The 27,420-nt window shown below is 44.1% G+C and overlaps 1 protein-coding gene across 8 annotated transcripts in view; it reads right to left on the reverse strand.

Moving 5' to 3' along the window:
• The window catches only part of RIPOR2 (RHO family interacting cell polarization regulator 2), a 210,242-nt gene that overhangs the window by 23,990 nt on the left and 158,832 nt on the right, over window positions 1–27,420 (reverse strand). For 7 of the 8 annotated variants that reach the window (XM_019945181.3, XM_019945182.3, XM_019945180.3 and 4 more), the window contains exons 5-13: window positions 26,188–26,211; window positions 23,307–23,360; window positions 19,563–19,712; window positions 15,397–15,460; window positions 9,857–9,900; window positions 8,392–8,517; window positions 7,924–8,072; window positions 6,448–6,577; window positions 890–1,570 (exon numbers count right to left, since the gene is read on the reverse strand). In XM_019945181.3, the coding sequence (XP_019800740.1) occupies window positions 890–1,570; window positions 6,448–6,577; window positions 7,924–8,072; window positions 8,392–8,517; window positions 9,857–9,900; window positions 15,397–15,460; window positions 19,563–19,712; window positions 23,307–23,360; window positions 26,188–26,211 (1,422 nt within the window). Of the gene's footprint in view, window positions 1–889; window positions 1,571–5,383; window positions 5,531–6,447; window positions 6,578–7,923; window positions 8,073–8,391; window positions 8,518–9,856; window positions 9,901–15,396; window positions 15,461–19,562; window positions 19,713–23,306; window positions 23,361–26,187; window positions 26,212–27,420 lie in introns of all 8 variants that reach the window. The other variant, XM_073810403.1, reaches the window with a different exon arrangement.

Consider the following 27,420-nt stretch of genomic DNA (forward strand, 5'->3'; position numbering starts at 1 on the left):
CTGTATTTTCAAGCTTATTTTATAGAACAGGTTCCCAAAGAACTGCTCTTTCAAGAGAAAAGATCCAAGTTCTCTTCTCTGTGGCACTATAAATCAGAGCGGCAAAGCAAAGAATACAAGACGTGGCAGTGGGATTCGGGACAAAAATTCCAGTTCTGTCTTCTTGTGCCTTGTTTTTAAAAATTTCATCTGTATGCCAAGTGGAGACAGATAACATTCTGGGGTAGCATTAACGATCTCATTGCTAGGACCTCCTGCCTAAGAGGAAATCACCCCCTCACTCCTATCTTCCCATGTCTATCCTGAGCGGTCTGATTAGGAACAGGAGAGGGGAAGATAACTCTGGTGGAGTCAGGGTTCTCTGGCTTCTCGATTATTCGTGGGTGATTATCTGGGGTTCCGACTCACCAATTTGGGCCAATTGCAGAGAAGGGAATCCTCCAGGAGGTGGTGCCCTGGGCAGGGGAGAGATGCCCATGGCTCTCACATTTGTACTGCCTAACTCTGTCTTCAACCATGGGAGGGCTTTCCTGCTTCCCTGATACTCAGAGAGGTACCCTCTCCAGGAGCATCTCAATGAGATTATGATGCCCAAAAGGCCACCATTTCACATCTGGAATCTGAATGATGAACTTAGGGACTGAGGGAATTTAGACGCTCTCCAGAGCTGTTAATTTAACTCCTAATCATTTTCCTTAAGTTGATCAGTGTCAGGAAAATAAATATACGCTACTAGTATTAAAAATCAGTGCCATTTACGTGATGATTATCTACTGATCCTGTGATGGGGCAGGATAAAAAAAAAAAAAAGATAGGCTATTTTAAATAGAATGTTGGCTGAAGATACCTGTCTCCAGACCTAAGCCAATTTCCCTAAAAATGTACTTACTTTTAGAATGTCATCCAAGTGCATGACTTCTTGGTTCAGATCCTGAAACTCTTTATACTGCTCTTTATGTGGTTCTAATGCAAGGAAAAGCCCATTAAAGGCATCCTCTAAGCTTCCATCTAGGAAGGATCTACAGCCTTCGGACTCTCCACTGACAGAGCCCTCAAAGAGCAGCCTCTCGGTGGCCGCCGGCACCTCTGACGAGGTGAGCCTCTTGACCAGCTGCTTCGTGATGTTTCCTTCAAAAGTGTCCAGTTCCACGGGCTTGAGTTCAGAGGCCTCGTCAGACTCTTGCAGAAGGGCCTCTGCGACACCCTTCTCCAGGAATAGGCGCTCCGTCCGGGCACCCGCGGATGCTCTGCAGGCCTCGGGTTTCCCGAGCCCCTCGGTCTCTTCCTCCCTGTGGGGCCTGGGCTCTGAGCCTTCTTCTCCCAAGGAGCTCTTGGAAGAGGACGAGCTGGAGTCATCCAGGCCCTCGTTCTGGGAGGAGGGGCTGTCGCGGTTCAGCTCTGCGGGGGTGATGGTGATTTCTGGATTTGCCGAGCATGTGCTGGGGAGAGGGCGGCCTGGGTTGTGGGAGAGGGTGCAGTCCCCATTGGGCAGGTCACTGAAGCTGAGGGACAGTGGCATTTTCTCCCCAGCTGCCTTCCCATTTTCAAGGACGTCATCAGGTAGATTCGACTGCAGATAAAAGGCAAATCATTACGATTTTAAATACAAGGGATGCGTTTGGCATGGTTCATTTCCAGACAAAATGTAAGACAATTAAAATTTTAAAAACAGACCTTTCACGATATTAACATTGTATTGTTGATTTTGTGTGTGTGCGTGCGCGCACATGCGTGGCAAAAGAAAACAAGCCTTTAAAAACTCTATTACCATTGTTGAATCTCGGTGAAAGTTCATTGCACTATTCTCAGGTTTGACATTTTTCAAAAGAAGAGGCTGGAGGCAGGGGAGTGGTGCTTGTTTCCCAAATCCCAGGATCTCACAATATTTGGCAGCCATAGTTAAGAATAGCACCACCGTTTTTTTGTTTTGTTTTGATTTGTTTTTTTTGTTTTTTGGCATCGATCTTAAAAGACTTTACAACATTCTTGCTATTTCACTCAAAAGATGTGATGCTTTGTTCTGCTTCAGTTCTCATAAAATTATTTTTTGAAAAACTCTACCCACAAATCCCAAGCCCTGGAAAAAGTTTTATTAATTCAGTAACCACGCCACAAACAATTCAAGACCTGAAATATGTGTGCAGTGCTTCTATAAAAAGAGGAGAAAAAGACTGATAAACTGAACAACTATCTTCCAGGGCTGCAAACCCCAGAGCTCCCAGGGTGTCTAGAAATCCCAAGTGCTCTGTCAGGCAGCCCCAGGCTCTGTGATCCGTGAAGCAGAACTCAGAAGACAGAGGTCAGAAATATCCAGGTAACCACGGTAATTTGTTTATGCAGGCGTTAAAGCAATTTCTAAGTCACCTTTCCTAACACAGTGGTCTTGGCGAAGTGCTAAATGTTGCTTTGTGGGAAAAGTTTTTTAGTTATTTGAGATCAACTCCTTCAAAATGAATACTCTCTCTTGGATTCCAGAATTGATTGTTTAAGTAAAGGTAAGTACCTATTTTAATTATACATAAAACAATGAGGGAACTCCCTGACAGTCCAGTGGTTAGGACTCCGCACTTCCACTGCAGGGGGCGTGGGCTCCACGATCCCTGGTGGGGGAACTGAGATCCCACACGCCGTGTGGTGCGGCCAAAAAAAAATAATAGGGCTTCCCTGGTGGCGCAGTGGTTGAGAGTCCGCCTGCCGATGCAAGGGACGTGGGTTCGTGCCCCGGTCCGGGAAGATCCCACATGCTGCGGAGCGGCTGGGCCCGTGAGCCATGGCCGCTGAGCCTGCGCGTCCAGAGCCTGTGCTCCGCAACGGGAGAGGCCACAACAGTGAGAGGCCCGTGTACCGCAAAATAAATAAATAAATAAATAAATAAATAAATAAAACAATGAATGATCACGATAGTGCTGGGAATTAGCCCAGGAAACAAAAATGTTACAGCAAGTGAAATGAGGAGCAGACAGAAAGAGGCTCCCCATCCTCCTCCAGCAGCGTCCATGGTCCCATCACTGCTGGATCTGGGCCACCAGCTCCCAATACATGCAGTTTCAACTCAAACTCTCCATTCTCATCTGGTTGGAAGGTTTTTTACTTTAACCACAGGATGAGTAAAAGGATGTGTCACTGGGGCACTCAAGTAACCTCTGCAGGCTCAGTTTCTTTGCCTCGAAAAGTGAGAATGTTTTCCTTTTCGATTAGTGATTATTGGATTATTGGATTAGTGATTATTGAACTGTGCTCCAGAGTCCCGGTGCGGTGGGGGTGGGGGGTCGGGGGTGGGGAGGGAGTTCCAGGGACCGTCCTCGGGAGGGGACGGGGAGGGGGTGGGTCCCCGTGCGACTCACTATTTCCAGCCTCCTTTACTTCAGTTTCCTTCCTCCTGTATCTGCACCCCCTTTTCCCCCCAAACACGTTTTATGCCTCCAGGACAGACAAAAAAGGAAGCTTCTGGGGAGGGATGGGGGAAGGCTGAGTCCTGCTCCCTGCACTTCCTCCGTGGGGTCCCCTGGGGATCTCACAGAAGCCCTGGGTCCTCTGAACGTTCCTGCCCAGCCTCAGCTCATCTTCAGAGTACACATTCCGAGCAGCTCTGAGGGAGGCGGGAGGCGCTGGCTAAGTAAGGAGCGGGACTGGTTGTCACGATTCTTATTTAAATTCCAAATTCCTCTTCAGCCACTTCTATCAAGTCTCACATTCCCAAACCCAATTTGCATGTACTTAAGTGGCAAGTATCCAGTTAGACTGAGATGCCCTGCTGAAGGGGACATACAGCCTGCCAAGAGCGCGAGCCTATAAACGGGCACACGGGGAAGGCGTGCTGTAACTGAGGGGTGATGTAGGGATGCTGCAGGGTGGTAGGAGCCCCGGCAGGGGGCGGGGGTGGTGCTCAGGAGAGAGAGTGTCTGAAACTCAGCCCTGGAAAATGCGGAGAAGAAGGGCAGAAGGAGGAGGAAGTGCGTCCTAGAAGGAACAACAGGCTGTGGGAGCTCTTGAGAGGGAGGGTGCATTTGGAGGACAGTGATGGGGGTTGGGGTCGGCGGGGGGCAGTCCGGCAGAGAATGAAGGCTGGAGAGAGGAGAGGTGGGCCTGGAAGACTGGGCCGGAATGGAACGGCTGCTCCGAGGAGTTTGCGTTTATCCAAAAGGCTATGGGAAGCCATCACATTCTTTTCTAGTCTTGCTCTTGTTTACATGATGCAATTAAAACCTCTACTAACCATATCTACACCCTCCAGCTTGCAGCGTATGAGCATCAATATACACATGACATTGACAGTTACTGCATCAGCTCTACTCTTCTCTGGCACGTGCATATCTTTCCCATTTTCCGTGGAAACTCCACTAGAGTTTAGCCTGGTCCATTTCACCTGTGTTTTTTAATCCAATGACTAAGATGCAATTATTATTATTATTTTTTGGATGGCTTATTTATTTATTTATTTTTTGGGAAGAAAAATAAAAAACGCGTTTCAAGTAGTCATTTAGAAAGAAAAATAAATCTATTTTTAATTTTTATTTGAAGTATATTTTAAAATATATCTTACTAATGCAACAATCTTTTACCTCATTTGAGCATGCAGAGTGGGTACTTGAAAGTGATTTAAAAAAATCTATTTCAAACTCCTCTATAATCAGTCTCTCTACTAATTTAGGCTTGCCAGTTAGTCTAGAGCTGCACTCTTTTTTTTTTTTAACATCTTTATTGGAGTATAACAATTATTATTATTATTAACCAGAAGACTTTTAACCCTTTCCTCTCTGGACATTCAAAGATTACTTTTATATGTCTGTAAATGGCAGAACATTCCAGGTATGTATGTACATATGTGTATGTGTATTCTCTTGTGACATAATGGATAACACATATAATGTAGGTTACCTATTACATTCCTGATTGCAAATTAAAGAGTTTCTTTTACTTCGATAGTATAAAACTAGCAAACAATACAATAAATTAGGGCTAAGAACCTCTTTCAATAAAAATAGTTTCGGGAAAATAGGTTTAAATCCAGTGCCAGGTTTTGAAGGCTACAACTGTAAAGACTGCTATTAGTGATACATTAGCTTAACTTGTGAACGAAAATCTTCTTTGACCTTGAGCGCAGCTGTATTTTTTTTTAAGTGACAATATTGTTACCATGGATATCTTTGCCACAGTGCAGAAAAGTCACAGCACAAAAGTGGAGATCATGAGCAGGGAAGGACAAACGGCCTCTCTCACAAAGGTGCATGCATGCCCAAATTTCCCACCCACGGACAGGAGGCCTGTAACCGTTAGCCAATGAGCGAGAGACAGCAGATAAAACAAGAGCCATGCCAAAGCCCACATGCCACAAGCCCCCTACAGCAAGCACGTCACACCCAGGCGGGCCACACACACTCACATAAAACTCTAGAACGGCCTTGGGTCTCAGCCTGAGGGAGGGCAGGTCACTGAAAGAGCGGCTGCGGTGCAGCTTGGCAAAGAAAGACTCTTGCAAGGCACTCAAGACAGACAGCCTTGGCTTGTCTGGTGAAGGATGCAACCATCTCTTCAGAAGTCAAAGCAAAATGGGGGAGTTAGTGGAAAGCAGCAGGTTACCATGTTTTTGTCAGCTTTCTAGCAAGCATTTCTGATTAAAACAAGGAGGCCGCTATTTACACCCACTTCTTTAAAAGTCTGATCTTAGAGAATGTGCAGAAAAGTCTACATGTGTTTACCAAGCAACAGGTTAAGTTGGGGGAGGGGAGAGGAGAGCCACAGGAGGTTTACCACCTGTGCGCCGGTGGCCACAGACATCTCGGAATGTGCTTTCCTTAGTCACCATGTGCTTAGGGTGAACTTGAAGATGACATTACAGTCAGCCCTCCGTATCCAAGGGTTATGCATCTATGAAAAAAAAATTCCAGGTGCTTCCCTGGTGGCGCAGTGGTTGAGAGTCCGACTGCCAGTGCGGGGGACGCGGGTTCGTGCCCCGGTCCGGGAAGATCCCATATGCCGTGGAGCGGCTGGGCCCGTGAGCCATGGCCGCTGAGCCTGCACGGCCAGAGCCTGTGCTCCGCGACGGGAGAGGCCACAGCGGTGAGAGGCCCGCGTACCGCAAAAAAAAAAAAATTCCAGACAGTTCCAAAAAAGCAAAACTTGAATTTGCCAATTCATTGGTAGCTATTTACATAGCATTTACATTGCATTAGGTATTATAAGTAATCTAGAGATGATCTAAAGTATCCGGGAGGGTGTGCATAGGTTATGTGCAAACACTATGCCATTTAACATAAAAGACTTGAGCATCCTAGGATTCTGGTATCAAAGGGGGGTTCTCGGAACCAATCCCTCTCGGGTATTAAGGGACGACTGTATTAGGAATTATAGAGACTCCCTAACACCCTATATTAAGCATTTCAAACCCTGGGTGCAAGCACGGCCTCAGGCTCATCATTTCTCCTCTAGAAATCACACTGAACTTACAAAGAAGGAGTGGTCTTTGAAGGTGGGCGTTTCTGGGGTGCCCTGGCTGTACATGGACATTCTTCTCTGGAGGGCGGCTGCCTTGTTCCCAGCACCTGAGGATGGGGTCATGTCCTCCACGTCAAACGGACTGCAAAACAACAGGTCCCCGTGAACACACGTTTGTTAAAGTCACCTATAATCACCGGTCCGCAGGCCAAGAAAGCACCTCATTATACTTACGTAAACTCAAACCAGTGGGAACTGGGCTGGTTTTGGCCAAATTGGTCTGTCAGCAAACAAACCAAGATAAAAAAAAGTGGAGCAGAAAACGGGGTCTAGACTCACCCAAGGGACCCCAGATTATCATCACAGCTTTAAGCACAATTTATGTGCACACCTGCAGACCAGATAAATTTGTTTCCTCGTTCGTATTAGGGACACAAACATATTAATGTTTGTCCCAACACGAGATGTTGAAGAAGTCTGTAAAAATTCCTGGAGCTTTGCAAGGGCAGACGCTTTAATGATACAAGAGAGCAACAGATTATTGTTCGGTTCTAAAGAAAACTCTCCTATTCCTTTCAGTGGACCCAGAGCCTGTTGTGTGACCGAGAGGATAACAGTCTGTTCACAACGATGCCATTTATCAGCATGCCATGTGCTCCTCCAGCAGAAGCACTGATCTTGCATTTGAGACGTCAATCATTACAAGCTACGAGGAGAGATGGGCTGGGCAAAAGCTGTGGACACTGCTCCAATAACAAGGCAACATGTCTTTGCTGCTTCCATGCCTGACCCTCGCTATTGTAAAGGTGGCCCCAAACATTAACACTGAACATGTCCTAGTTACTTGTAACATACCAGGGGCATAAGATCAAATGTTGTGAGCAACCAGTACTTAATAGCTTATCATGACCTTTCTCGCGGGGTGACTTCAGAAAACCACTTTTAAGTTCCCTGCTTTGACAAAAGGTGTCTCTGGCCCTTTGGAAATATTCTGTTTCAGTATATAGAGTGTGGAGAGACTAAGGATATCCAAAAATTTCCAAAGCAGTGTCAGGTATCTGAGATAAAGAGGGCTAAGCAATTAAAACACCATAGCGAGAATCAGGATCTTTCTGTGGATAAAATATCTCATACTGGATAGTTATTTCCTTTCAAATTAGTGGACGTGAAAGATATACTTCTTTATACACATCTAAAGGCTGAGAAGGAGGAGAGGAGACAGAATAAAATATTTAAAAATAGGAAGTTGAAGAGGAGAGTAGTGATATGGCAGAGGGCTCTCCTTTAACATGTGTGAACATCACCCAGCTTATTTAAGAGATTCCTGGGCCCTGAGAGATTCTGACACAGCGAGTCTGGGGTGGGGCCTGAGACCCTGCTTTCGTACCAAGCTCCCCAGTGATTCTGACGGTCCACACGCCACCCTTGGGACAGCACGAGCCTACAGCACTTGTTTCTATCATGATGATATTGAAAAGGGCAACTTACTACCAGGTGATTTCCAGGTTGAGTTTGATGGTGCCAAGGTCATTGATGTCCACAGCCACCACCTGAGGTCGTGCTGCAAACAGCTCTTTGGTCTCGCAGGTCACACTGCCGACCAGGAGATGAGTTGCTAGCCCTTTGAGTTCTGTGACCTGGTGAGAGAGGGAGAGGTAAGAAAGGCCTTACAGGAGCGCAGAGGACGAAGCCAGGTTACTCTTTCCTTTGTTTTTCTTGGCCAGGGCAGGCATTTCAGAACCATATCTGAAATCAGAGGTGGATGTTTCCCAAGCCCATCTCACATTTCCATTGCCCGCTCTGACACGAGGGCAAGTCTTTTGATGTACCTGTAGTACATACAGAGGTCTGCGGGCTGGAGGGGCAGCAGGCAGAAGTAACGGGCACAGGTCTCCACGATGGACCATCCAGCCGTGGCACCAGCAAAGACAACAAACTGCAATGACGATATTGTACCTTGATGGAAATTAATCCAATTATCAGGGGCAGGAACACCATTTCTTCTCCATCCCAGGTCTGTTTGCCATTTACTTCTATTCTGCCTTTCAGTTTCCACCTCTGTCGGCCATACTTCATGAAAATCTGGGGAAAGACACCAAAGGGCCCTCAGGTTCCACTGCCCTCACCTGCCTTCCCACCAAACACCAGGATGAAAAAGGCGAATAAATACAGTAGCTACTGTTCCTCCCCTTCTCCAGCATCCTCATGACACCCACTGACTGTCGCTTCTTCCAAATTCCCTGGCAGGGGGCATGGAGCAGAGCACCAGCAGGGAAAGACTTTCAAAGGGGGTAAGTTCTGTTTCTCTAGGATAGAGGGTATGAAGGGCTTTCTTTAGAACAAGGTCACTGCATCGTGCCCTTTGGCTCAGTTCTTTCTCTCGTTAGTTCTACTTCAGTATAACAACCACTGGATTCATTCTCCATACTCCCCAGCTCCTTTAGAAAGACAAGGAACCAGCAGCTAAAATCTACTTAGTGTCCAGAAGCAAGAAGCAGGGCATCCTTCTTGTGGATAAGGGAGACAGGTCTGGACAAGGATTTTGAAATCTGACACACTCTGGGGGGAGGGTGTGCAGTTTCTCCTCAGTCAGACAGCTTTACTGCTTAGAGGAAGACACATTCCCCCTCACCACCCCCGGCCAAGATGAATGATTATAGAAGGTTTTGGAGGAGATAGTTAGATGAAATCATTATGTAAGTTCCCTTCTGAAGAGGGAAAAGATAAAAAGCTTTTTTACTTTTATGGAGTATATTTTTATAAAGAAAGATCTAGATTCTATTATTCTTCAATCATGATACTTTTGAGTAGTCATAATCCTGGATTGGATCTTGCATCAGGAAAAATAAACTGCTATCAAGTACAATATTGGGACACTTGGAAAAATATGAATATAGATTGTATATCAAATGACATTAGCTAAAGGGCCAGTGCTAAGTTTGTTGGTGTAGACAACTGTACGACGTTTATATGAGAGAATGTCTTTCCACATTCAGGAAAATAATTTTTTTTTTGGCTGTGCTGCATTGCTTGCAGGATCTTACTTCCCCAACCAGGGATTGAACCTGGGCCAAGGCAGTGAAGGTGCCAAGCCTTAACCACCGGACCGCCAGGAAATTCCCTCAGGAAAATAATTTAGGGGTGAAGGGTCATGATACCTGTGCATTAATCTAAAATAGTTCAGCAAAATAACAACAACAATAATAATATTAATAATACTAAAGCAAATGTGACATAACGTTAAAAACTGGTTGTCTAGGTGACCCGTATACGGGAGGTCTTACACTAATCTCCAAAATTACTGATTGGCTCAAATTTCTTCTTCAAAATAAAAAAATGTAAAAAAAAAATTGAAGAAGCAAAATAATGACAGCTGACTCCTGCCTCTCAAGTCCAACACCCAGACCGACACCACACTTACTTCATATTGATCTCCGGGACAGAGGCGAGCAAAACCAGCCAGACCTGTAAGCAAGCAACTGGGATCAGAGGTGCAGAATTCATTTCCCCTCTTTATAAACCCACACTGGCACACTTATAAGACTCAAAGTGTCAGGCCTTTGTGAAAACTCATATAATAGTTTCTGGGGAACGACTGTGGGTACAGCTATTGTTGGGAATTCCATCTATCACAGCAAGAGAGGATATTCCTTGCTGGGGTTATGGGAGAGGTGCTCTCTGGGGCAGAGAAGACTGTTCTTTCTAGGAAGAGCCCTGTTAAGTTGTGAGACTGCTGGACGGATGAATCTGCTTTGCACCAGTCTCAACGGGCTATGCCAGGATTAAGATGATAGAGAAGGTCCAGGGAGGCCTAAAAAGGCACCTGCTGTTACCACTCTCTGTCAGTAGATGGCAGCAACTCACCAGTTCGTCACACCTCTCCATCCACGGAGCCGGTCCATTGAGGACCAGTTCCCACTAACAAGTAGAACATAACAAGCCTCTTAAAAGATTTACTGAAATAAGAGCAGAATTAAAGAAGCCAATTTTCACTAATAATTTTCTGGAGGATTAGTCTTTTGTTTTTAATACTTCTGAAAAAAAGCACAATCGACTGATCTTTATAAATCACAATTGGCTGGATATACCAATTCTAATAAAGTCCTAAACACTCTTTAAAAACCTCTGCAGAAGACATAGAGTATGGACTTGAGGACACGGGGAGGGGGAAGGGTAGGCTGGGACGACGTGAGAGAGTAGCATGGACATATGTACACTGCCAAATGTAAAATAGCTAGTGGGAAGCAGCTGCATAGCACAGGGAGATCAGCTCGGTGCTTTGTGACCACCTAGAGGGGTGGGATAGGGAGGGTGGGAGACACAAGAGGGAGGAGATATGGGGATATATGTATATGTATAGCTGACTCACTTTGTTATACAGCAGAAACTAACACACCATTGTTAAGCAATTATACTCCAATTAAGATGTTTTAAAAAAAAACAAACCAAAAAAAACCTCTGCAGAATATTCAGGATTTATCTACTGCCTATTTACATACCTATGCAATTACAGTGGAAGCCTGGTTAGAAAACAAAACAAAAAAACCTAAAAAACTGATCTGATATCAGTGCTGGATAAAGAAGAGTAAAGGGGAAAATCCTTTGAGGGTTTTTATTTTTATTTTTTCCTTTCAAAATCACCAGAAATTTCATATTGGAAGAACTTATCCAGATGGGAGAAAGCTACTTGGTAGTGATGTTTTTGAGCTTCTCAGCTCATGTTATTAAAGCAAAATTTTTTGGAAATGCTTGAAGCGGTATCACTCTGATACTCTGATTATAACCATAACGTGGCACGTGGCAATAGACAGGCAAAAACAGGCCTGGGGCTGTGCTATGATTCTTCAAGTCCTACCTGCTAATGTAAGCCACTCATGGTACTGATTGCAGAAATGAAACTAACAGTGGGTCAATTAGAGTTACCGCCTTGTATCTTTTAAACCTGGCCAGGTTTCTTTCAGACTCTGGTCTGAGGCCTGTTGGGATTTTCAGTTGGGGAAAGCTTCGTGTTTTCTCAGCAGTTTGGGGATTACTGCCGCACTGTCTACAAAGCTTTCATTATGGCCACTCCAAAAACCATCATGGGGGTTAGCACCCAGGGACGAGCATGGGCAAGTGGAGGGGCTGAGGGGGCTTTCATCTCCATGGTGCATCTTCCTGCACCTTGTGGATGTTTTACTGTAAACATCTATTACTGATAAAACAGCTCTTCCATGACCTCATTCGGAAGGCCCAGATGCTACAGTCTGCAACCGCCCACCCTGTTCTTCTTTTGCTCAGGGACCATTCTGCCAGAAGAATGTGCCGCCTTTTTTTCTAGTTCTGTGAGGATCTTCCTTTCCAAAGATAAAAAAGATCACACATGTTGGCAGGCAGCGTATACACAGAGAAAAGGCTGGTTGGATATTCACGACAATCTTAGCACTGGGGGGGGAGCGATTCTGAAGCTAAGGAAGTGACACTTTCTACTCCAAGGAAAACAGCCAGACAGCTGAATAGATAGGCGCTCCCATTACAGGACTGAATGATTTACTGACCAGGCATAAATAATGCAGATTTACTAGCTCCCTGGTAGATGTCCCCTCTCCCAAGGCCGGACCTGCCCTAAAAGCTGCAGGGGCCAACACAGACTTTCGGATATACACACTGCCTGGAACTTAATATGAAGTAGGTAATACTTGGGAGAAGTAGTTTTTCTGTAACAGACCACGTCTTTCCATCTGCAAATTGGTGGATGGGTCTAGTGCTCCCTCTTTAGCCTGGCGTTCGACCCTCTTCAAAATCTGGCATCAAGGAGTTCCACAGCTCTCTTCCCAGGGTCCTCTCATTCTAATGCAAAGGTTACAGCGGGAAGCCTTCCTCTTCCCCGTTTCCCTCCCACAAGATAGGCGGGTGGCACCCTTTGCGCCCCCTCCTGCCACCCCCCCGCCCCCCAGGCATCGAAGCAATTGGCCACATTATTGATCCAGTAGATCATTTATTCCGTGGAATTAGATTAGACTGGCTCATGCAACCACTGTCTCCAGTAGACTGTGTGGAAGTCAAGGCCAGAGACCATTCACCAGGATGCAGCCCAGAGCCTGGCCAACAGCAGGCTCAATTGTCTTTACCATCATCACTTACCCCGCCCCTCCAAAACCCCACAGAATGATTGCTGTCTGTGTGTTGGGGAAGTGTGTGGCAGGAGGAAGCTGGCTTACCAGGTCTGAGGATATTATGAAAGATCCTCAGCTTGTGTCACTATGTATGTTGGGGGTGGTAATTCTTTTTTTTTCTTTTTTTTTACCAGAATGAATAACAGATAAGAAAGTAGGTAACTGCAAAGATGCAAGATTTCTTGGCAGCGTGAGAGGCTCCCTTTTATCAAGAGAGAGGAAGATTTCCATGGGGGTGTTACCCCTGAAAGGCTTCATAGAAATAGTTCAAGTTTTCATGTTAGATTAGGAAAGTGGAAGTGAGATAAATCAATAATGAAAAAGGAGGATCACTTGCAGGTTTGAGTGACCCCCCTGGGAGAAACCCTGAACCCAGACAGAAGCCAGGGAAGCCCGTCGGGCAGGAAAGACAGAACCACGCTGAGGGTAGAGCTGGAATAGCAGGGGCGGCAGCAAGTTGAGCCCGTCCGTCATGACAGCCCATCATAACCCAGAGCCGTTCTTTAGCTGGGCAGTCGGGCCCCCCGGTGGATGGTAGGGCCCCCAGAACATCCTCGCTGACCCTCCGGCCTGAGGTCCAGGTCTGGTGGGTGGCTGTCCCTTTCCTCTCACCCACTCCTAGGTGCCTGTGTGCTGGGTGGAAGACTACCATCCCATAGAAGAGAACATGTTTTGAGCAATAGTTTATAGTATCTGTTCACCTTTGTTAGAACGTCCCTCCTCATATGGGGCTGGGGGACGGGAATGCACTGGGAGCCACGAGCTCTGGAATTCAGTTTCAAGTTTGACTCCAACGTACCGTGTGACTTCTGGGACAAGTCACTTAACCCCACTCCCCATCGACAAAATGGGGAAATCACCAACTCACCCCAAACTGGTGACTTTGATAATAGTGAGCGTCAGAAATAGGGGAAATACGGTACTGCTTGGATTAACAGTGAGAAGACGGCATGATGGGAATTTCTCTCAGCTGTAAGACCCCAGACTGTGCTAGCCTGCGTGGAGGGTGCCCGAGAGTTAGGGGAAGGAGAGAGAAGTGTTTTCTGCTAAACACTGACTCAGGGCAGTGGTTTTCCAGAAGCAGGCTGCTGACAGAATCATCCCGAGGATGAAAAATATACCCGAAGGGTGCCACCCACCTATCTTGGGGGAGGGAAACGGGGAAGAGGACGGCTTCCCATTGTAACCCTTGCCTTAGAATGGGAGAATGCTGGGAAGAGAGCTGTGGAGCTCCTTGGTGCCGGGGCCCCGCCCTGACTTGCTGAGATGGGGGCAGGGCCTGAGTGGTTTTAGAACCACTGACTCGGTGAGGACCCACAGTGAAGAGAAAGGACCTAAAAAACTGAAAAAGCACAGATGTCCCGCCTCAGTAGTAAAGTAAGTATTGAGACTTCATACTGAATAACAGACTGATTCACTACGGGATCTGCTGGAGAGAAGAACACAGCCGTGTGGGCAGCTGAGGGTCAAAGTCATGTTGATTGCAGGTACACTCAACCAGAGCAGCTCTACGGACATCACACTTGACAGAACACTTTGCCTCCTGAGTTAGGTGACTCATTGGAAAATTAAGCTCTCCTGTCAAGCACTTAAAAAAAAAGCGCTCCTTTTCTACTCCCTTAATGGCAAAAAGCAGACAAGAGGGTGATTAAATCCCCATTAGCAACCCAGGGATCCAGCTGCTAAGAAACCTCAGAAAAGGAAAGGCACACAAACTAGCCCTTCTCCCTGCGGTGAGTGGGTGCGTGGCCCAAACTCAGAAGGAAGATGGACTCGCTGTGATGGCTGCTCATCTGAAGCCCTGTTGGCCACTGAGCTGTAAATCTGACAACACCTGAAGGATGCTCCGTTTTCTACAACCAGAGCTTTTTGTTCTGAAGATGCTTGCAGTACAAATCAACAATGCTTTCAGAGTAGGACTTCCTGGAGTCAACACCAGAAAGGCACTGGGAAAAAGAGGAAAAGGCACAGTCCTGTGTGGGTTTAACACTAAAAAACATTTAAAAATAAAGAAGTTGGTAGGCCGTTTATAGGAAAGTAGAGCATAAAGGAACAAAGTAAATGACACCACCAAGAAGCCAACAGACAAGTCTAGAACGTGGGACATTCTGTACAACAGTGACATGTTGAAAGTGACAACAGTGACAACAGCTTCAACATGACAAGTCAACGGTAGGAAAAAAAACAAGGAGGCGTCTGTTTTAGATGAAAGGAAACTGAAAAGAGATATCTAACGACCAATGATAATGCATGGACCTCATTTGAATCCTGATTTGAACACTGTATAACTCACTTTTGAGACCACCAGGCCATTTGCTAATGGAATGGATTCATAACAAAGGCATATTCGTTTTATTAGAAGCGATAATACTTGGCATTGTGGTGTCCCTATCATAAGATGTCCCTATTCTTTAAGAGAGGCACATTGCAGTCTACAGGGAGAGACTCCCACATCTGGGTTTTATTTCATCAAAGGAAGAACAAAGACAAGAAAACAGATGAAGCAAAGGTGGCAAAATCTTGCTGATTATCAAATGGAGGTGATGGGTCTATGGGAGTCCTTATAATATTCTTCCATGTTTGTGTATGTTTGAGATCCTGTCACAGTAAATATGTAAATATGTAAATATGTAGGCAAGTCTCAGGACGAGAAGGTTCTGGAGCATCAATAAATTAACATAAGTGGGGAGGGTTGAGAGAGAGTGGCCCAATATCTTTGCAAGGAAAATTAAAACGGTGTGTGATGCCACACTTCAAGGAGCTAGGCGGAGATAGCACCCCACTCTATAAAAAGGAGGAAGAATACCTTTCATCTTGATGGAGAACTCCCCCAGCTGCTTCTCCAGCTCTGCTTCAATGGTGCACATGTTCTAAGAAGAGCACAGGAGACCAGCGTTAGGGCTACATTTCTTTCAAAGCACAGGATGTTCTCACAGCAGTGGACAACCGCTGCTCAAATGAGAGGCATTTACCTGTTTGCAGTGAGTTACACGTATGTAGCAAATCGTCACAAAATATTTAACCTAAGCCTAAGCAAGCCTTCTAGTGTACCGGCAATTTAGAGCATAGAAGACCAAGTTAAGTTATATCATAAACAGTCAGATAAATCCAGAATGTGGGAGATTCTAAAAGAACTGGCCTGGATTCTATAAAAAGGCAGTAGAATTATGGGGAAAAAAATTTTAGATAAAAGAGATTAAAGTGACATAACAACCAAATGCAATGTGTTAACTTTGATTCCATCCTGATTTGAAAGTAAATAAACTAAAACAGTTATAAAAGATATCATTGGGTCAAATAAGGGAAATCTGAAAATGCACAGGATATTAGATAATTCTACAGGAGGACTGGTAACTTTCTTAGATGTGATAATGGTGTGTGGTTATGCAAGGGATACACATGTTACATAGGTTATCATTAAAGGATCTGTGCTAAAATATTTATGGGGTGAAATGGCATGTTATCTACCATTTACTATCAAATGACTGAGTAAAAAAGGGGAAAAAATTGAACATATGCAAGAGAAGAAAAGCAAATATGGCAAAACATTACCAAATGGAAGTCTAAATAAAGGTATATGATGTTCAATATACTAGGCTTGACTTTTCTGAAGGGCTGAAATTTTTCTTAATAAGAATTTGGGGCAAAAAGAGCTCAGGAGGGCTTCCCTGGTGGTGCAGTGGTTGAGAATCCGCCTGCCGATGCAGGGGACACGGGTTCGTGCCCTGGTCCGGGAGGATCCCACATGCCGCGGAGCGGCTGGGCCCGTGAGCCATGGCCGCTGAGCCTGCGTGTCCGGAGCCTGTGCTCTGCAACGGGAGAGGCCACAACAGTGAGAGGCCCGCGTACCGCAAAAAAAAAAAAAAAAAAAGAGCTCAGGAGCTCAGCTGTACTCAAAGTGAATGAGGCAGAGTTCCTGCTGCCATGCCCTGAGGCCCTCAAAATGATTCTTGAGTTTGACAAGAGTCCTCTCCTCACTCTAATGTTGGGGAACAGTAAAGGCAGAGGAGCCACACCATCTATGCCTGTGGTTAGATATCTAACCACTCGCACCCTACGTCCTCAGTGTCTGAAGACCTAAACAGAGCAATTGCAGTCAGAAATCAAGAGGAAAAGTGCTGTGGCCCTTCTGCAGCATGTGGCCCTTAAACTGTGGCCAGTTTAAGCGTTCGATGCCTCCTCTGGTGTTCTAAGCAGAAGTCCCCATCCCATCCCCCTGCGTGCACACACACACACACACACACACACACACACACACACACACCTGCCCCCTGCCCCCCAGGGCAGCATCTGCAAGCTGCTTCCTCCATCCCAGCTAGGGGCTCGGACGCATGGCCTGGGCAGCTCAGTGAGCACAGACAGGGGCTACTTCCATTTGGATTTTGTTTGCAAAGGAATTCCGAATTGATTTGCAAGCTAGAGGTGCTGACTCTTAAATGTTGGTACCTCAAGCAGCTTAGCAAAGCTGGGGAAAACTCCTGAGGTTGAGTTCTGTGCAGCTGGAAAGTTTCAAAAACAAAGTCTCAGTTTTGTAAACCAATTTTCTTCCTCAGAGCACTGGGTGTCTCTGGGAAGGAATGCATTACTGTTTCTAGAAATATATCAACGATGTTATCATGCACGTCAGGACTGCGACCAGTGTCTCTGAAAAACCTGGGGAGCAGCTAGTTTAACAGCTGAGGACATCCGTGGTCAGAATTGCTTTCTGTCTCACCCAGGCAGCCATGGACGCACACTGCTGCCCTTGCAAAGGCACCCAGAACCGTCTATTCCTAAATCCTCTTTGTGATAAAATGCGGGTTTTTGTGGTTATGTGAAGATACGAATCCACTTGATGTCAAGTGAGGTAGGAAGCTGCAGAAGTCTTGGACTTCTTTCTCCTCTTGCTGAAATTACACTCTACATCTTTGAATTTGTGAGGAAATATGATGCCATGTCTTGGCGCTTGACCACCAGAGGGTATTTCTGAAACAACCGACAAAAGTTCTGGGACAGGCACCGGCTGCCACTCAGTCCTCCTACGTGTGTACTCTGAACGGCCTCCTTCATTGGCAACTGCTCTCTTGATTTCACAGATGTGTGGAAATGAGGTCTCGTGAACTAGGGCTGCTTCGAAGCCAGAGATTCTTAACCTGTGCTCCATCAGCTTGGATGGGGAAAAAAGAAAGTCACATCGCTATTTCCACTAACCTCTAACTGATATCTAATATGTCCATACATCATGAACGTAGAAAACACGCCGCAGCCGTATGACTAGTACCTGTGACTTAGACCTGATAAAAGTCACATCTATGTTCATGTCGCATCAATTGTTGCAGGTACCTTGAGAAATCATTTCTATTTTTCATTACTTTCAAATTGCAATAGTTATTGGAGCTACTGCTAAATCTTGTAGTTTGATGAGTTAATAAAGCAGCAGCCTTGTACTGTATCACACATTTGATTTTAAAAATATCTTGACAATATTGAAATAACTGTATTTCTTTCTTTCTTTTTTTTTTTTTTTGCGGTACGCGGGCCTCTCACCGCCACGGCCCCTCCCGTCGCGGAGCACAGGCTCTGGACGTGCAGGCCCAGCCGTTCCACGGCACGTGGGATCCTCCCAGACCGGGGCACGAACCCGTGTCCCTTGCATCGGCAGGCGGACTCCCAACCACTGCGCCACCAGGGAAGCCCGAAATAACTGTATTTCAATATAATTTGTTTCCTTTGAATTCCTATGGGTTTCATTTTATGCATTCAAAAAGCATTCTTCCAAATGGAGAGAAAGAAGCCCTGTTTTAGATCATGAAAAAAGACAAATTTGGTTCAGACAAGACGCAGGGCTGGAGGGTTACACAGGAAGCAATGCTGTGGCAAGTCATCCAAGACATCCCTCCCGTCCCAGGGCTGAGACCGGATGCTCAGCTCTGGGAATTGTCCAGCAGACCCTCATCAGGCCGATGACTTCATTCATGAAATTGGATCTTTGAACAAAGACACATGGGAGAGTGAGAAGTGCTGCTTTAATAATTCAGTCATTTCATCAAAGGCACTGGTTTCGGGTGACCCCTGGATGAGTGAAGACCTCCCTGTGTCATATGTTTGGGCCCCAGAGACAGTCAGAAAGCAGGAAAGCATGCTTCTGTTCATGGTTCTTTATCTCGCCTCCTTTAAGATAGAAGGGAAATTTCTTACAATAAAATAATCGTAGGCAGGAGGTGGGTGAACCCAATATCCAGGGCAGCCATCTTAACCACAAGGTCTGTTCAATTTGCAGGGATAAAGCTAGACTAGATTGTACGCTAGAGAATTTGGAAGTGCATTTCAATGACCAATACCAGGGCATTTGTGACTTACTCATTTGCTGAAATTTTTAACATGCATTCGTAGTCTATTTGTGCAGAGACTATACACATAAAGAAGTATAAGATTTGGTCAGTGAATGGCTTCACAGTGTCTAAAATCTTGTGGATTTACACGTCCATGAACAAACCTATTACCAGGCACTATAGGAGGTGAGTGCCTGACAGGTGACGCTCACAACAGAAAGTCACATGCTCTGGACAAAAATACAACCAACAGGGCTCCCCTGGTGGCGCAGTGGTTGAGAGTCCGCCTGCCAATGCAGGGGACACGGGTTCGTGCCCCGGTCCGGGAGGATCCCACATGTCGCGGAGCGGCTGGGCCCGTGAGCCATGGCCGCTGAGCCTGCGCGTCCGGAGCCTGTGCTCCGCAACGGGAGAGGCCACAACGGTGAGAGGCCCGCGTACCCCACACACACACACAAAATACAACCAACAAAACCACCCGAGAGCCATTTTAAACCGCTCCACCGATGGCCTCAAGGAAACGCAAGACAGGCAAATAGTAAAACGTCTCTCTCTAAAGAGCAGAATGAGGTTGAGGGTGCCATTCCCCTGGTTCTTAGCAGGTATCGACAATTCAGATTGGGCCAGGTGGGGTTCAGCAGCCGAGCAGGTTGGCGCATACCTCTGTGTACTCTTTGTAGCTCCGGTGGATCTCCGACAGGCTCTCCCGGGCAGCTCTGCTGGCAGGGGACGCGGCGAAGGCTTGCTTCATTTTGCTAGCGCCATCTTGGAGGCGTCTTTGGATACAATAAGCTTCATAGAGTTCATCTACCTGCCGGAATCAAAACAGAAACACAAGGGACATAAATATTTGTCACACTTGAAGGAAGTGACATTGGCCGTTGTTAAGTGCTTAAGGTACTTTATGTTTCTGACCTCAAAAGGAGAATCTTGTAGAAATGTCATCCTTTTAGACAGATCCATCATTTTTGTTTTAGCCACATGATCCATTTTCTATTTCAAACTGGATTTTACTCTGAGCTCTCTTTTCAAATGACACAAAATGAAATTGAACTTAACGTTGGTGGACTGCGCGAGACAAGGTTTAGATAATGAAGACAGGAGTCGTTTATATAAGGAACGAACACTGGAAGAGTGTATGCAGTTTCAAACCAATGTGAAGACGTTGCATTATACTGGGCTATTATCACTTTATTTTAAGAGAGTGTCACAAGGTGATATTCACGCATCCAGATTTAGATTTAAAAAAAAAAAAGAACTCAAGGCTATTTATCTAAAATGATTTTTGTAAAGTTGTGGCCCAACAAAAGAGAGAAAACAAAGGTAAGTTATTCTTAAAATCAGGGTGAAGCATGACTGTTAAAACTTAACAGACTGAACATAATAACTGTGACATTTTGGGCATGTAATTTATACCACAATTTAAAAAAGTAAACGGGAGGAATGGAAATGAACATTTCTCTGCAATACCTCTATATTTAGGCTTTTAAATAATAATATACCCATTGCAAATGGCTATTGATCATATTCATTATATAAGCCTGACAGTCACTTAATACTTCTAAGGCAGTGATTCTCAATCAATCCAAGGTGATTTTGATATTCAGGGGACATTTGGCAACATCTGGAGACATTTTTCAGTGTCACAGCTGGGATGTGTTACTAGCATCTAGTTGGTAGAGGCCACGGATGCTGCTAAACATCCTGTAACACAGAGGACAGCCCCCTACAACAAAGAAATATCCCCAAGTATCGATAGTGCCTAGGCTGAGAAAACATACAGCTATATCTGACGATACTTATCTCTATAGTCTCTCGTCCTATCTTCAATTATCAACACACCAACCACAGTTAACTACAGGAATTATCAGGTAGATTAAGAAGGATATCACCAGACATTATGTTTTCTGGGAGGCAGTTATCTACCTAGGACTGCTTGAATTTTTCATTTCAGTACAAACTTTGTTCCCTCAAAAAGGAGGCTACAGTTGTAGAACCAGAAGAAGGTAGAGGTGAATATGATGGACGTCAGGGTTTAACATTCCCCTTTTGTTCTGAAGGCAAACTTCTGGCTGATCACTAAAAAGCATTACTATTACCTGTTAATAGTACAATTTTCCATAGTTGCTTTCTCTATACAGATGTCAATGATACTTAGCTTAGCATATGAATGTTAGTTGAGAGACTGAAAATGATTCTCTTGGTTAAAAGGATTCTTTGTTGCTCTTCAACAATTCACTCCACTTCACTGAGAGGAATCGTCAAAACTCTGGAAGGAACAGTCTTTCCTCTTTGGGGTTGGTGGGTTTGTCTCTGAATAAGAGGGAGGTATAAGACCCAAGGGGTTGTGGCATATCTGCTGATAAGATCCTTTGGTTGGGTGACTAGCATAGAGGGTGGTTTCCATACATTAAGACTAAGCTAAGACTCACTTGGTGAGCTTGTTAAAATGAGGATGCCCAGGCTCCACTTTGAGATGCTGATTCAGTAGGTTAGGGATGCGTGAGGAGTCTGAAATTTTAAGTAAACAGTGCAGATTGTTCTGATGCGGCAGGTCCCCTAGACACTTAGAAACACAAGAGCTGATACCTCTTCCGATGCAGGCCAGGCTGTTTCACCCATATGGCCTCCCGGGGGACTGTCCCTTCAGCCCTTCCCCCACTGTAGTCCAAAGACTGTAATCCTCTCAACAAGGAAACTGCTAACTGGACCACTGGTATAGCCCTAACAACTTAGTTTACTACTTTGCATTTAAAGAAAAGTTTACCCTTGTTTTCATTTAAATATCAATCTACCCTAGCCAAATGGAGTTAACCTTTAGAATAAAGGAACTATGTACTCACATAAGCAGAAACTGGCCCATCTGTAGGCAAGAATTTGTCTTACCTATAAGTCAGCTGTAGCTCTCATCAAAATAAACTGATTAATCAATTAAATATCATTCGTTAGGATTTGTTAGGGATCCATCCACAAGATGCTGCAGATAGAGGACTACCAACCTTTAATAACCACTAGGATTTTTATATCTTACAATGATGGATACAAGATGGATAAATACTCTTACCTAACACTAATTGTTTTCTTGGTATTTTTCCAAGTAAACAGAGTAATTTCAAAGCTTGCCCGCCACATAAATATCTTCTAATGGATGTCATTGTTTGTTTATCTATTTAGGCTGCACTGGATCTTAGTTGTGGTATGCAGACTCTTAGGTGTGGCAGGAGAACTCTTAGTTGAAGCCTGCATGCAGGATCTAGTTTCCCGACCAGGGATCAAACCAGGACCCCCTGCACTGGGAGTGAGGAGTCTTACCCACTGGACCAACCAGGGAAGTCCCTGTTTTATTTACTGAGTTGAACAGAAATAGGAGCAATTTCAGATTTGCCAAGGTAATAAATATCTTTCAAAGTGGGAATGGGAATGTACAACGGCAGTAGCATATACATGTTTAGATCATCATAGAATTTTCAACTGGAAAGGATTCTTAGGATCCTCTAGATTGACTGTGTGCACCTCCAGCCTCACTGCATGGAGTGGAAAGCCAAGGTCCACACAGATGTTATAGCGCAGTGAGTACGTGGCAGAGATGGGACTAAAACCTGGGGCTTCTGACCACTAGTAGAGAGAACTGCTAAAACCTCCAGTCTCTCCACTTGGAACACAGGATGATGGGTGCAGATAAGCACAGGAACTGCCAATGGTGTGATCCAGCTGCCCTCAAAGGGACATTGTTTCTAGGTTGTACTGATACCGCCTGATAGTGTCCAGAGCAGGGTGGGGGGGGATAGTCCCACTCCACGTTAGGCTGGTGGGACCATCAGTCAACTACTTGTAGGGTTCAGGGCTGGATGTCAGGGACCCTGACAAACTGGTGTACGTAGAGGGGGGCAATGAGGATGAAAAGGAATCTGGAAACCAAGCCATGTGAAGAGTGGAAGGAACTAAGAGCTTGAGAACGATTGAGGGAGCTACATGACAGTTGTTGTTAAGTACTTTAAAGGCCTTCATGAAGAAGGTTATGGGGGTACCAAGTTGTATGTGGGACCTGAATGTAGAGTTAGGCAAGTGTGAAGATTTTTGTAGGTCAGTTTGGTTTAATCTTATCTCTAACCAGACTACACCCAGACTGCATCCTCTACCAGGCACCCTGCACGCTGCACAGGAAACACTTAATAAATATCTGTTGAACTGAAGCAGAGTAAACAATGTGCTAGGTAATCAGGCTCTCCATTCTTATTTTTTTTCTACAACTTTACTGCCTGTTGGAGGATTTAATTGCTAATCAGCTTAGGAGTCAATTGGATAAGAAATTCTCCATGGACTAGAGGCTATGCTCAGGCCAAAGGTGTATTGATCAGTGACTGAGAACTGAAAAACAGGCAAAGACAAGAGGAACATCAGTTACCTTACTGATGTGAAACTCCAGGCGTCTCACGTATCTTTCAATTGTTTTAATTTGCTGGAATAAAAGAAGAAATTTGAAAAAGTACAGCCATTTACAGTTCTACTGATTAGACTTGTGTGGCTATCTTTATTATCTCATACTCAAAAGTACCAGAAGATGTTAACTATTTCCACTTTCCTCCTATCTCTGTTGCTACTTTAAAGATTCTCTAGTATCAACTTAGAAAGTATTTTTTAAAAAAATATTGAAGAAATACTCTGAAAGACGAACTTGAGTTAGCTATTGGAATCCTTATGTTTAACATTAAGAGGGGCCAACCAAATGGAATTCACTGGATTTCTGGCAGGACAGTATCATATTGGAGTATACTTAAGTTTCTTCATAATAACATTTTATCAGCTCAAATATGAACTCGCCCCCCCCATTTTAATGTCTCTGAAATGGGGTGCATTTTACAACTGCAACTGTCTCTGCACGCCCCAAGATAATCATAGTTGGTTATGTGTCATCTCTTCCATTTGAGTTATAAATATTATCACATGCGTTAAATTTAATTACCCTTTAAAATATCTGCAAACAGATTATACTATGATTCAGTATTTTTTTAACATTTTTATTGGAGTATAATTGCTTTACAATGGTGTTAGTTTCTGCTTTATAACAAAGTGAATCAGCTATACATATACATATATCCCCATATCTCCTTCCTCTTGGTGTCTCCCTCCCACCCTCCCTATCCCACCCCTCTAGGTGGTCACAAAGCACCCAGCTGATCTCCCTGTGCTACGCGGCTGCTTCCCACTAGCTATCTATTTCACATTTGGTAGTGTATATATGTCCATGCCACTCTCTCACGTTGTCCCAGCTTACCCTTCCCACTCCCCATGTCCTCAAGTCCATTCTCTACATCTGCATCTTTATTCCTGTCCTACCCTGAGGTTCTTCAGAACCTTTTTTTTTTTTTTAGATTCCATATATATGTGTTAGTATACGGTATTTGTTTTTCTCTTTCTGACTTACTTCACTCCGTATGACAGACTCTAGGTCCATCCATCTCACTACAGATAACTCAATTTCATTTCTTTTTATGGCTGAGTAATATTCCATTGTATATATGTGCCAAATCTTTATCCATTCATCTGTTGATGGACACTTCAGTTGCTTCCATGTCCTGGCTATTGTAAACAGAGCTGCAATGAACATTGTGGTACATGACTCTTTTTGAATTATGGTTTTCTCAGGGTATATGCCCAGTAGTGGGATTGCTGGGTCATATGGTAGTTCTATTTTTACTTTCTTAAGGAACCTCCATACTGTTCTCCATAGTGTCTGTATCAGTTTACATTCTCACCAACAGTGCAAGAAGGTTCCCTTTTCTCCATACCCTCTCCAGCATTTATTGTTTGTAGATTTTTTGATGATGGCCATTCTGACTGGTGTGAGGTGATATCTCATTGTAGTTTTGATTTGCATTTCTCTAATGATCAGTGATGTTGAGCATCCTTTCATGTGTTTGTTGGCAATCTATATATCTTCTTTGGAGAAATGTCTATCTAGGTCTTTGGCCCATTTTTGGATTGGGTTGTTTGTTTTTTTGTTATTGAGCTGCATGAGCTGCTTATAAATTTTGGAGATTAATCCTTTGTCAGTTGCTTCATTTGCAAATATTTCCCCCAATTCTGAGGGTTGTCTTTTTGTCTTGTTTATGGTTTCCTTTGCTGTGCAAAAGCTTTGAAGTTTCATTAGGTCCCATTTGTTTATTTTTGTTTTTATTTCCATTTCTCTAGGAGGTGGGTCAAAAAGGATCTTGCTGTGATTTATGTCATAGAGTGTTCTGCCTATGTTTTCCTCTAAGAGTTTTATGGTCTCTGGCCTTATATTTAGGTCTTTAATCCATTTTGAGTTTATTTTTGTGTATGGTGTCAGGGATTGTTCTAATTTCATTCTTTTACATGTAGCTGTCCAGTTTTCCCAGCACCACTTATTGAAGGGGCTGTCTTTTCTCCATTGTATATTCTTGCCTCCTTGATCAAAGATAAGGTGACCATATGTGCATGGGTTTATCTCTGGGCTTTCTATCCTGTTCCATTGATCTATATTTCTGTTTTTGTGCCAGTACCATACTGTCTTGATTACTGTAGCTTTGTGGTATAGCCTGAAGTCCAGAAACCTGATTCCTCCAGCTCCATTTTTCTTTCTCAGGATTGCTTTGGCTGTTCGGGGTCTTCTGTGTTTCCATACAAATTGTGAAAATTTTTGTTCTAGTTCTGTGAAAAATGCCATTGGTAGTTTGATAGGGATTGCACTGAATATGATTCAGTATTAAAGGTCTCGTATGTACAGAAATGTGTGGAAAGAAACAGCATCATATATAACTTAAAAGATATATCTACATTTAAAATAGGCCTAAGAGAGTTTTGTCACTAAGTATAAAATACATATGTTAAGTGAAAAGAAAGAACTGTGTCACAGTGTAGCTGTAATCACTCTTTTTCTTAGTGGCAAATAAGATAATGATGTGTTTTCCAATCAAAGAGGTCTTCCATTTGATGAAATATGATAGTTCCCATTTAGAGAGAACACAGGTAAGGACCTTCAAACCCTTGGGAAATTCTTAAACTTAACCAGAACACTGAGAAACCCTGCAACCAGGTGACTTTTTTTTTAACAAAAGTGACCTTAAACACATTATTGGGTCTGTAGATCATAGTACTTATGACCTTTCATCATCCTCATTAGATAAAAGCATGAACTTTTCTAGGATTAGAAAAATCATAATTTCTCTAGGATCTTACTGTACCTAAGCAAGGATCACTGACTTCTCCTCAAGGATGAAGGATTTTATTTCCCAGTAACTCCCCAACACAGAACAATAACTTACCTTGTCTAGGTCATACAGCACACCCTAAAATTAAAAAAAAGGAGTATCTGGATTAAAACACATCTTCCTTAAAACCGTTACTGATAAGAATCAAAGGATTTTGTCTGCATTTCTGCATTGTCAGTGAAATAATGATTAGCCCCATAATGTCTGTTGGACTTTTTGATATTCGCTTTAAAAGAGTAAATCTGGGTTATTTTAAATAATAGTAAGAATACTTTTAAGAGCTAATATTTATTTATACTCTGTGTCTCCAGAATTCTACCCAGTCCTCTCTGCCTTCTGGGAGCCTTAAGACGTTCACTTGCTTTGGGCTCTCCTCGCTTACATAGTGAGGGACACATAAATTTACGTCCACTTAAATGTTTTTTTAAATGTTTTTAACATAAAAAGTAGCAGTGATTATATGTGTTAAAAAAAAGACTTGGGCTTCCCTGGTGGCGCAGTGGTTGAGAGTCTGCCTGCCGATGCCGCAGACACGGGTTCGTGCCCCGGTCCGGGAAGATCCCACATGCCTCGGAGCGGCTGGGCCCGTGAGCCATGGCCGCTGAGCCTGCGCGTCCAGAGCCTGTGCTCTGCAACAGGAGAGGCCACAGCAGTGATAGGCCCACGTACCGCAAAAAAAAGAAAAAAAAAAGAAAAAAAAAAGACTTGCCTTCCTGTTTAAACACATAAAAATTGGCATTTAAGAAGAGCCCTTGAGAGTGGTGAAAGCTTTTCACAAATTGTTTTTAAAGCAAGTTTATTCCTGTGTGCTCACAATATCACAGTATAATCAGTACACTAAGCCCACATCACCCATCAGGAGGGTTTTTATGGAACATGAGGTCCTGCTGGAAGCTCCTCCATCCATACACGATTGTTCTCCAAGAAGGAACATTTGTTGCCATTGAGGACTGCCAGGGACATTCAAAAGCTCTGAAGGCCACTCCACATTGAGTTCCACATAAATGGGAGCAATTTATCTTCTAATATTAGAATCTAAAACTTTTAACTTCTCTGAAGGCTTTAACCTCTAAGCCTTTGAAAAGGATAACATCTTTTAAAAAAAAGGAAGATAACAGCTATTTATGTATATGTGTACCTCGTATACATAGACTTTTCCTGGGCTTTCTGATGCCTTAAAACTTTAAGGCATGATATCATTTAGAACTTAACAAAATCATTTAAAATCATTAGAAACACCTCTTCAAGCAGACAAGTCCTCACAATTCATTAGAGTAAAGGAAACTT

Source organism: Tursiops truncatus, chromosome 10 (assembly GCF_011762595.2).
Source record: "Tursiops truncatus isolate mTurTru1 chromosome 10, mTurTru1.mat.Y, whole genome shotgun sequence".
Lineage (NCBI taxonomy): Eukaryota > Metazoa > Chordata > Mammalia > Artiodactyla > Delphinidae > Tursiops > Tursiops truncatus.